This window comes from Dunckerocampus dactyliophorus, chromosome 14 (assembly GCF_027744805.1).
Source record: "Dunckerocampus dactyliophorus isolate RoL2022-P2 chromosome 14, RoL_Ddac_1.1, whole genome shotgun sequence".
NCBI classification, from domain to species: Eukaryota; Metazoa; Chordata; class Actinopteri; order Syngnathiformes; family Syngnathidae; genus Dunckerocampus; species Dunckerocampus dactyliophorus.
This window is the reverse complement of record NC_072832.1, coordinates 3948912-3961333: the sequence shown is the minus strand read 5'-3', so window position 1 is coordinate 3961333 and position 12422 is coordinate 3948912. Positions and strand designations below refer to the sequence as shown.

General features: G+C 42.1%; 1 protein-coding gene across 6 annotated transcripts in view; it reads right to left on the bottom strand.

Annotated features, from left to right (window-relative positions):
- Positions 1-12422, bottom strand: part of arid5b (AT-rich interaction domain 5B) — a 154577-nt gene that overhangs the window by 31511 nt on the left and 110644 nt on the right. For all 6 annotated transcript variants that reach the window (XM_054798655.1, XM_054798658.1, XM_054798656.1 and 3 more), the window contains 2 exons: positions 2251-2402; positions 1515-1803 (listed from right to left, as the gene is read on the bottom strand). In XM_054798655.1, the coding sequence (XP_054654630.1) occupies positions 1515-1803; positions 2251-2402 (441 nt within the window). The remainder of the gene's footprint in view (positions 1-1514; positions 1804-2250; positions 2403-12422) is intronic.

The following is a 12422-nucleotide window of genomic DNA, read 5'->3' as shown; positions in this document are numbered from 1 at the left end:
TCCTGGTGGAGTAAAAGCCGACAAAGAAGCCGAGGAGCCCGCCGGGTCTCTCGTGCCTCCCAGATCAAATGACGAGTAAAACAAACGCACCTTCAAGACACCATGCTGTGACCTTTACGCCGTTAACGTGGGCCATCTCTGCCCGACCCACATTCGAGATCCCTTTCATCTGCGGCACACGTGTTCCTCATGCATGAGATGTTCTTTCGAGAAGGTTCATGAGAAGACAGTTAAGGATTTGAAACTATTTGACAAGAATGAACGCAAGCCTTATAAGTGGCTTTGCAGACTTCTAGGAATTAGCAAGGTGGATATTTTCCAAGAGAATTAAGGATTCAATATTGGAACTCATGGAAATTAACAGGAATAAACTAGAAATCTACAAAATTCCAAGTTAGCCAACGCAAGGGAACTGCAATGTTGCATTGTAATCAATTTGTGAATTTGTGGAGTTCACTTTAATCCAATAAATACACAAAATGAGCAAGTCTTACGTTATTAAAAGTGCTCTTTATGCAAACTGGCCTTTTTAACAATACGGTCGTCCCTCGGTACATTGCGGTTCGAACACCGCTCCCTCACTCTATTGTATTTTTTAAAAGATTAATTATTAAATGATTGCTGTTTTGCGGTTGACTGTGGCCTAGTAGTCATAAAATATTAAAAGACAAGTCATATGTAGTACTGTGATCATGAGGCAGCAGTAATGTTACATTGATGGGACGTCACCTTAGATTAGATTAGCTTCACACTGCATGGAGTCAGCCATGGCATGTCCGACATGATGAGAGTGAAAAAAAAAAGTTCTCCTCCCATTCCATGTGGAAGTGGTAGGTTTTTGGCTTCTCTGTCCTTCTTCCCCACTCCAGTTTGAAACACTGTCTTAAGTTCAGAATAAACAAATTGGACATGCTAAGTAGTTAAGTCGGCAGCTTGCTATGCTAGCGGCGGTCATCTCTTATGTCCCCGCAGTGATCCCGTAGCCTGCGCGTTACAGTTGAGCAATATGTTGAAAAGAAAAAAGAATTACGGGAGTGTACAGGTGACCACAGGCGTGTTATTTCGTGTCTATTTAGAAAGTCATAAACAGGTTTTCTATTCCCTAACTATGAAATTCACTTATCGCAGTCGGGTCTGGAACCAATTAACCGCAATTAACGAGGGACGACTATAAATAAAATACACAGTAGCTTCTTGGAGACACACACTGTGTCGAAGACAGGTGTGGACAAACACAGCTCGTTAGCAGTAATGCTACGGACACACAAACAGCGTGTTCCCAGTAGGTCTTACCAAACGCACGTATAAACTGTCTAAGGCCACATTTTGGACAACACACCTCCAATAAGCTATGGTGGGAGACTTATTTAAAAATATGTTAATACAGGACCTTTTAAGTGTTGTGGTTGTTGTGTAGCAGTCTAGTGTGATTGCAGACTTTTCACAGATGAAAGGGGACACTTGAGCACTGGTGAATGTCAAACACTGACTTTTTTAGAAAGTGTGCCACTCACTCTGTTTGAAGCCCAGGAAGGGGATCCTCTCGATGGGCGTGTCCCTCTCCTTCATGTACTTGTAGAGCTCCACAAGGAAGGCCTGCTCGTCCTCTCGGCTCTCCTCCGACGACGACAACGAAGACGACGACTCGTCCTCATCTCTGGTCTCCTCCTTCTCGCTCCTCTCCTCCACCTCCTTCCGTCGCTCCTTGTCCTCGGGCGGCGTCTTCTTCCCGAGGCCGCTGGCTTTGTGCTTGGCGGTGGAGCTAATCTTGCCGTTGGGTAGCGCTTTACAGCTAGCTTTGACCTGCAAGGGGAGGACATCAAAAATGAAGTCGCCTTTTTATTTTTCATGCAACGGGTGTGGGGCAAAGCCCAAAAAATATCCAGGCAGCCGGGGGTTGGGGTGGGTGGGTGGGGGGGAGGTGGGGCAACCTCTCATTGATTCCCAATGATGTGGCTCCTCTTGTCATCGCAGATTCAGCACAGATTATCTTGACTCCAGTTTCAAGACAGAATTGCTAGTATTGATTTAGCTGTCCAAGGTCATTGGGATAACATCTGCAGAAAAAGTCTGTTTGCTTTACTTGGAATATTAGAGCACAGCTCAGATGTGCACACAGCAGGCAACAGGAAACTGAAACACTGACAAATACTGCGAATACAGATGCTTCCTATCAAATAACATCAGAAATGATACCTTTTTAAACACATCTATCAATTCTGTCATAATCCATCAACCTCTTAGACCCACCTTGGGACTTTTCCCGTCCGGGCTGATGGCGTCCTGCGCCGCCACCGCTGCTGTCGACCCCGGGTTTGACCCTGACGACCCTTGAAACTGGAAGTCCCTCCTTTGCGAGAAGGACAACTTCTTCTTCCGAGGACGCCCCTTCAAGTTGGGAGCTGGAGGCAGAACATTGGCGGTGATAAAGCAGCCGTGGGCAAATTTGTATATTGCATTGCATTTTATTGCATTGTAATGGGTGTGTATTGTACCGTACTGTATTGCACTGCATTGTACTGTACTGCATTACATTGCATTGAACTGTATTGTACTGTACGGTATTGCTTTGCATTGTATCGTATTGAATTGTATTGCACTGCACTGCACTGTACTGTATTGAATTGTATTGTACTGCATTGCATTGAATTGTACTGAAGTAGTTGATCAGCAACGCTCTTCTCCAAGCTATCACAAGCTCAATTAGCTGTTATTTTAAGGTACAATTGTTACATATAGTTGTTTTATTTCAGGCCAAAGCAAGCCGGCTTTGTGCTGGTTTTTTTCGGTGGATATATTTTTACAACAAAGCTCTCGATATAGCGTGGCATACAGCGAGCAGACAAAAGCGCACTTCCTCTTTGATCACGTCGAGCCGGAGACGACGTTTACAAGCAAGGGAAGAAAATTTCACGTGCCTGCTAGCCTGTAGCTAATTACTCTTAAAACTGGATCAGCGCAGTATGAGTGCTGGCAAATAGCTGCACTCTGCTCGTAAACGGCGGCCTCGCGTACCCGAACATGTAAGTGGGCTGAAATTGTTGCATAAGACACACAGCAAAGCGTGAAGACAAACACCTGATGGAGATGTTGGAAGATCACTGAGGTCGTCCAGAATGAAATGAAACGGCAATAATTCAGTTTACTGATCATCGTCTCTCTATTTCTGCCGTCCCTGGAGGCGCTCTTAATCAAAAACACATGAACCTGCCTGAGAGGAGCGCTGGCAGATACAAGCGCTCAGTTCACATTACACACACAATCGAGTATTTAAGGCCGCCAAGCCCACCCCCCGCCCCCTTTTTTTACACCCACGTTTGTGTCATGTAACGTCTTGGCAGAGCGCCTCGCAAACAAAGATAAGCTCAAAAAACTAAAAGATACAAACTCTTTTCTTCCTGTCTGCAGCTACACTGGGATGAGTATTTCCGTCACGTCAAATTCCAAATGAAAGGAGGCGACAGTGGTTGGTAAATAAAGTGATCACGAGCAGGCGACGAGGATTCCAGGGGTGTTTGTTGTGCATGTATCAACCCTTTGGCACTGGCAATAAAAAATAAAAGCATGGTAATCCTCACTTACAACGCAGTTGTTGGGTGTGTTTCTAATTAAGACGCTCGCTCTCTTTAATGAGACCTGACACAAACCGTTGGAATTATTTTGAGGAGGCACATACACGACAGATTGTGAGAAAAAAACCTACACGCTATTACATCAACAATTCATAGATGTAGAATGGCACTCAATAGAGCAGGACAATTTAGATTCTATTGTACACATTGATACAGGGGAAAAAATTGGCAACCCATGCAAACAGAAAACAGACACTAGTGTTGATGATGTCATCTACTTGCTTACACATGATACTGTGTGAAAGTGAACCGTGCCCGGTTCTGTGTGAAAGGCGCAGGCGGGTAAATGGCGGATCGTCGTTTTGTCATTACCAAGAAAATGTTGAAACATGGCCTCGTACGCAAAAGCAACAGGTCATCCAGATTCCAATCACAATTTAATGGTTTCTTTTTGGGGCTATTAGCTCAAGCCTCCTGAACATTTTTCATGGAAATCAACTAAGTAACTTTTTTGGAATAGCGTCTCTTTGGGTTTTTCGGAATAGCACTTAATAGATACCGTGTCCATAAATGCGACAAAGATGAACTGTTAATAAAGCTATAAATAACACCAGGATGGCGATCGCTTAAGTTTTATGGGGTTCTTTGTCGTGGAAATCAATTAAGTGGTTCTTGCGTAACACTGCTAAAAAAACAGCAATCACTCCTTGGGGGAGGTACTAAAATTAGCCCGCAATGGCAGACGTACGCAAAGGCTGATCTATCTTAACTTGGATCAGAATTCTACACCTTCATCCACACACCTACTGCATGACATAACGTAGCATAACCTAGCATAGCTAACCTAGCATAGCATGACATTACATAACCTAGCATAACCTAGCCTAACCTAACAAATACCATGCATAGCATAGTAAAGCATAATGTAAGTCGTGCTGTCAAATGATTAAAATTTGTAATCAAGATTAACCATAGCTTTCAAATTAATTAATCATGATTAATCAACATTTGTAACATTGTCTGAAATATGGCCATTTAATTAAAGAAAGATGAATGAACAAATAAACAAATATTCAACAAAACAAATAAACAAATATTAGGACACCCTGCCTGAAAGTTACAGTAGGTATCTTTGTAAAGAGCAATGATCTGTGTGAGAAATTTCAAGTCCATGTGACTTGGGGGGTTTAATAACAGCGCCACCGTGTGGTGTATTTTTCAGATAACTAACAGCACAGGAACCACAGCAGGGGTGCATGTTTTGATACATTTTCACCCTTTTGTCTGCAGCGGTTCAGGAGGAGAAGAGTTAGCTTACACAAACAAGTACATATAACAAATTCAACAATAAAATGTAATTGGCTGCACAAGGTTTCTTGTATATTGCTTGCTAGCAAACCAAGCAGGAAGTGCAATAAATGTGTTAGTAAAGCAGTTACGAGCCTTTACACATACAAGAGTTGTGACATCACTTGAAAGAAATGGTGCATAGTTCTCAGTGAGGTCACGCTCTCCTGAACATTTCTGTTTTTAGCCCCATCACAAACCACCTTTTCTCCCCCGCCCCGTGTGACACCCCAAACGCTGTTACATAAGTGGCCTGTCTGGTCCCATTCATCATCAGGGCCAAACAGTGTGTAAGAGAGCCATTACACTGCTGCATAACATGCTGATGTCGCAACAGCTTATTGATGAAGCACAGCAACAACACCAACAAGCCCGCTGTGAGCTCCAAAAAAACACCATTTCAGTGTGGCCTTTTTTTTCCACGGCAGGAGACGAACATGAGGTCAAGTGCAGCCAAGTTGCTGTGGAAGTGCTGACTTGCATAAGGCGGCGGCGGCGGCAGTGGCCGTCGGCCTCGGGGACGAAAGCAGATTGATTTCCCCGGAATGGATGTTTATAGCCGGTGAGAAACAGAGGTTTTACAGCACACCTTGGGAGGTATGGTTAGCACCTGGTGGGTATTTTGTTTTGAGTGTACACTTCCACAAAATGTACAGACAACGTACTGTACAGTTACCACTTCCTCTCCCTCAGTTTGCGGCTTTAATGCCTTGCTGAGCTTCTGATGAGACTTACACATGTCTCATGCTGACCAGAGGACTTCACAAGCGTATGTCTACAGGTACACTCCCAGTGTATGTGTGTATTGACCTTTATAAAAAATGTCCATCCATGCATGCCCAAGCAACAGGTGGCGCTCTAATCCCTAACTGTTGGGCCAATAAGACATGGCCGGAAGAAAGTCATTTCTGGAAAAAAAGACAAAAAAAAAAGACAAAAAAAAGTCAAAACAAGCCATACTGTTCTACCCCTGTGGGTGGCAGGAGCCCATTATAGTTCCATCTGCTGGATCTGGTGGGTCACTGCCCCTGGATGGCAACAATAATGGAAAAAGCCATTAGCGTTGAGACGGATGCGATCTGGACACTCGATTGGGAAAGGCTAGCCACGGGGGACCACAATAAACCACACAGGTTGACAAGAAGAGATGCTGGGAAGGCAGCCTGGAGTGTGTGTGAAACACACACACACACACACACAGATGTTTGTGGTATGCACCATGCAACATGCTGCACGTCAATTTGTGGCTCCCACGTGACGTATATCCAAACTGCCTAATAATTACCACTGTGACATTTATAGTTTCACGGCCAAGTTGAGCAAAAAGTTTTAATTCGCCACACGAGCGTTTAGTGTGGACACAAAGAATTCTCATCAGTTTAGGTACTAATTAGCAAATGTTAGCATTGAATTGAAGAAAAGTCCGCACGAGGATCATACTATACTGTAGAAGTTGCTTGCAGGAGACAATTATTTCCTTCCTTTTGCTATGAAGTCAAATGATCATGCTTTTCCCTGCACACATGCTATCACATTTGTATCCCACGTTCAAGTGGTAAAGCAGGAGGGTGAGGAACCGGGTGGAAAAACATGTCACGACATCCTCTCGCCGTCCCCCACGCCGCTCGGTTACAAATTCATCGACACCCACCCGACGGTCATCCACACAGCTCGCTGCCAAAGGTAACGACAGCGTTGCAACATGCAACCTTGTCCATACAGGAACAGCATCGCTTTGCGCTTTGGCAAACAAAGCGACTCTCGCTGGCATGAGTGGAATGGGCAAAAAGGTGAGCATGTGCAAAAAATGCAACAGAAAAATAACAAACCGACAACGTCAGTACTCATTTAGAGGCCCAAAAAACGACTGATAAAATCAATACATTAAAGTCTCCACATGTGAACTAAAACTGGGAAAAACTGAACTAGGGACTATAATGTGGCTTAATACATCACAGCATATCATAGCAAGCTAATATGCCCTCAAGTGGATTTGAGCATTACTGATATTTGACTGGATGCCATACCTGCCAACATTTGCATTTAAAAATAAGGTCAATTTTGCATAACATAAGAGAAAATTAGGGAAAAATGAGGGAAGAAATAAAAAAAAAAACTAGAGAAGCACTCAGAGCTCAGACCTCCGGCAAGCGCCATAGTTCCCCCATATTGGGATTCACACCAACATAACAATCCTACATTTTTTGGGATCAGTCTTTGATATTTTGTAGAATGTGTTGGAAAGTTGTCCCGTATTTTCTTTCCCAAGCGCTCTGACCATTTTTTGTGGAGTTATACGCACAAATGCCAAAAATGCTCCTATTTCGCAATTTTAAATAATCCCTTAAAGACGGTGATCTGGATCACCCCCAACATTTAATCAGTTCTTCCATATCCCATTTCCAACAATACCTGAAAATGTCATCCAAATCCATTCAGAAAGTCTCAAGTTATTTTGAACACAAACAAAACATAACCTCCGCGCTGCGCTTGGCGGAGGTAAAAATTCAACTGATATGAAGCATATATTCCCACATGTTTTTTCCCTTTTCATCCAAAACGACAATTAACTTAAAAAAATATCAAAAATGTAACTGATATTTTTTGAGAAATTATATTCTGAAATATAACTTCATTAAAAAATAATAATTTAACATATTTTTGGAGAAATGATCTCATCTATATCATGAAAATGTACTTTACTATTAAAAACAAATATATAAAATAGGCACTTTTCAATGGTCACGAATATCACGACCTCACTCTTTGGTGGTTTTTAATAACTGATCACTGTGGCCAAAAAATATTGTACCATTCTGGTCACCAGGCATCAGCAATGTTACATTGATGAGACCGAGATTACATTACATTAACGCTGCGTGTACCCGGCCATGGCATGTCCGACATGGTAGAGTGAAAAGTTCTCCTCCCGTTCCGTGGGGAAGTGGTAAGTTTTTGTCTTCGTACTTTGTCCTTCGTGCCCAGTACGTTTGAAACACTTTAGGTTTAGAACCAACACATTGGAGGCTAACTAGTTCACTCGGTAGCTTGCTATAAGCTATGAGGGGGGGCGTCTCTTATGTCCCTGCAATGATCCCGTAGCCTGTGCGATGTGGTGTCAAAAAATAATAGGTGTTGTACGTGTTTTACACTGGGTGTGAATCAGCTCAGTCGATAAGCGTCATGGCGGGGATTTGTCAATGAAACGTTACCCAGCGACACGCCCGCACCTGGCGAGACAAAGGCTGTCAGTCATACAGGGTTACTGAGGCGCAATGCAAATTTACAACAAGCCATAAAACGCACCGTGTGCTGTGACAGAGTTTACACATGCTCCACGTGCAAAAGTAGGCGACAGTGAGGGACGATAATGCTGCACAAATAAATGTGCACCGTAACACCTACACATTATGCAAAAATACTAATAAACAGTGGACCAGCCAGGACGCAACAAGCGCGATCAGTGCCAATATTACCGTTTTGTAAAGGTCATTTGTGATCGAAACACTTCGGAAGACACGCTCGCTTATAATCGGACTTATAGGGGACCGAATTTGGGGGATAAATAACAGCGCCATCATGTGGTGTATGTGTTAGAAAAATAATAGCACAGGCAACACAGCAGAGGTGCACATTCTGACACATTTTCACCCTTTTGTGTGCCGCGGTTCAGGGGGAGAATTACATCATGGGGTGTCCTCATTTTTTCAAATGACTGTAGGTGTGAATTCCTTTCATGTTTCTTGACTCTATTATAGTCTAAAAGAGAGAAGATGTTCTGAGGATTATCCACCGTATCTTAAAAAGACATTTCCCAAACTAACTGACATCAGTTGTAGGGGTGGAGACCTTAGAGGAACATAAAAATGCCCCCTTTACTATGCTCAGTATAGATTTATACTGAGACGTTGTGATTCCTCTCTCCACTTCCCAAGTGCCGACGTTCCCTATCCAAATACACCAGCATGACCAGTCCTTCCTGATTCATTCATCCCCCCGCTGGCTGAGTGACAGCTGAGTGTGTAGGCGTCACTAACTGCTCTCCACTTGTTACTCAGCATGCCTTGACGCAAACCAGCTGCACTCAGGTGGACGGCATGGACCCGCAGACACACCAAGTAATTGGAGCTAATAGAAACATTTGAGTAGACATTGTGAGTTGACTGCGCCTGGCTGATAACATCATTTTTGTGAAAGCGGAGGTTACTGAGGCCATCAAACTGAACGAATGAATTTTCCACAGCAATATTCTTAAGGTCGCATCTGCTTTAAAATAAACTAATTTTTCCTACTCAAAATGAAAAATAATCCTCGTCTACACACCACTGATGCTCGAAATGATGCCTGAACATGTAAAGCGGTGTGGAAAAGTGTTTCCCCCCTTCCTGCCACACTGATCACGTTTGAGATCATCAAACAAATTTCAATATTAGTCGATGACAACACAACTGAACACAATTATTATTAAGGAGAACAAAATTCCACCCTACATGGCCCTGTGTGGAAATAGTGATCCCCCCCGTTAAAACATAACTTAACTGAGATTAATTGAGATCCATCAGCCTGGAAAAGGCTATAAAGCCATTTCTCAAGTTTTGGGACTCCAGCAAACCACAGTGAGAGCCATTACGCAAAATGGCTCTACATACTGCATCTCATCTTCCGAATGCCTTATACGTATTTGTATTTTCATTCATTTTAATGCTTGAAAATGCTTAACTTAGGCCAACAATACATACAATGTGCTTAAATATGCATTTTTTTTTACTAAATGATATACTTTATTCAACCAAAAAACAGTGATCATTTATTAATTATCATAGTTTTTCACCAATTTGAGTGAGGACACAATGTTTGAATCGTGATGTAGCGAGGGGCGACTTTTCCTATAACATGGGTTTTTTTTAAACCAGGATGGTACTTAGTAGAACACAGACCTTTTTAAAACCAGGACTCTATGAAATCTGTTTTGTTTCTTCCCAAATTCCGTGTTATTTTTTTCCAAATTCAGTTTTTTTGCGTCTTTTTGTAAATTCGATTTTTTTGCCTTTTACCAGCATAGAATGTGCACTTTTATGACAGTAAATAAAATGTTTTTATTGGCCAATTCCGCGATTACGTCCATGATTCCATTAAAACGGAAATCAAAGGGCCCTACATAAAACCACCCAAACTTTTTACAAAGGTTGGGGGAAAAAAAAAACGGGAAAATGTATCATTTTTGTTTTTACAACTTTTACTATGCAGCTGCCAAACAACAAATGCAATTTCAAACATGAATAAACAAAAAAAAGTGCAAATATCGCCACCTTTCTCATTTGCGTCCTCACCAGGTCAAATCTGGTTAAAAGCGGATGCAAATGCCTCGAGGCCTGGCAGATACACATTTATCACATTTATAGACTGACGTCCACCTCCGCGTCCTCCGTCAATCTAACAAGATGTCTTCCTGTTGGCATCCAAATATGAGCGTTACGCACGTAAACGCTCCGCATACAATAAAAACAGCGAGCAAAATGGGTCTCTCTTGGCATTTTAAGCACCCACAACCTTGCATCATCTGCTCTTCGCATCCTCATGTGTTACTGTACCGTGAAACGGAAACACCGCATCTCCTTCTTTGTGTTAATTCTGACAATTTATCACATTGTGATCTCAAGGTGGCGTGAGGAAGACATCAATTCATACTGCAACCACCCCCTCCACCTTCACCTGCTGTATTTGTCTTTCTGTAATAACTGTGTGAGTGGCAGCAAAATGTGATTACAAAAGGGTGGGGCTGGGAAGGGGAGGGGGGCGGATAATTACTCTGCATGCCTAAACAAAACACAACATTAAAAAGCTATTATCAGAAAAAGGCTACAATGTTCTCGGTGGAGGGCAGCCCCCGTGATATGTTTGCAAGGAACGGAGGTGGGGTTTGCTGGTGGTGAGGGGGTTAGGTTTTCAATCATCATCATGGAGACGCCATCAAATGGCGTTGCCATGGTGATAAACCCACGATTCCCAATGACAATTGTTTATTTAATACAATAAAAACTACACACACCTGCAGTGTGAGCTGGATCAAAAATATCAATAAAAATAAAATATACACTCACAAAAAAAACTGAATAAATTAAATTTAAAAACACAGTATTATTTAAATAATAATTAATTATATAAAATGGTACAACATATATTGTATTTATTTTATATTTTATTTATATGAATGTAATGACAATTCCAAGAATGATTAATTAATGCAAACTATAACCACAATAATACAAATATTACGTAATACAGTAGTAAACAAAGTGCAGCCTGGGGGCCATTTTTGGTCCACAGCTTGTTTTTTATTGGCCCTCAGCATATTGTAAAAATAACATGAATTCATTATTCATGAATAGAGGTGTCTCTCGCATGCAAACGGGCGGGAAGAGAGTTCAATCTGTGCATTGATTTCAGCACCTGGTTCCAACAACGGCAAGAACGGAGTGAGCCCTTTTGTCAGTCATACAGTCTCTTTGTCTCAGTGGGAAGAAGAGTGTAACATAGTAGAAACTAAACTACCCCGGCATGCTTCAAGTTTTCTGTACGGCCTATTATCAGAGAGAAAAAGCATGAATGAGCGTGTTTTCCACAAATTATTATTTTTTCTAACAAAAATCCATGAATTTGCGTGGACGCTAGTACTGAACCTTGAACATGCAGGGATTCACTGTATACATCATTTTTGCTGCGGCCCATCCATAATATATCTGCCAGTAATAAGTTCATGGACACTCCATTCACACTGTCAGTGTAAATATTCCTCATCGCCGCCAACGAGCGCCTCTCACCCACACCGCGATGACTAAGTCGCCTCCAATTTGACATCTTCCTACTCACATTCTCATGCATTGACCACTTTTACAAACACCAGACGCCTTCGCATCCTATTCCCCCCTCCTCGAGGCACATGCGCTGCAAATTGCCGGCGTTTCACGGGGCCAAGCTGAGGCTGACAATAACTAGCTTCAAACTCATGTTGATGATACGCCTACCACCACATAATAAGAAGAGTTGCCAAAACGAGGCTGGATCAGACATAGCAGGCATCAATCACTATGTTTATATGCACACAATATTGCGGTTAAGGTTAATATTCGCTTTAAGACGTGTTTGCATCCACAAGCAATACAAACATTCATGTTCCCAGTGGATCCCTGCACATTCGCGACTCTGCATTCACACAAAAGCCCGGATTTTAAATATTTTTAAAATTTATTTTATGCAGAAAACATATGTCATTCACCCTAAGCCGGTGATAATTTTAATACGCGATTCAGTGGTCTTTGAGAGCTCACATATGCTGTTCACGTGATTTTTCACGGAAATCGTCCGATACCAATGAGTGGCCAATCGGAGCATCCCTAACTAAAGGCATTATGTAAAGAAATAAAGCTTGAATATTGACAATAACACAAAAAAACATTTTTACAAAATATAAAAAAATGTATACAAATATCAAAGTGATCGGCT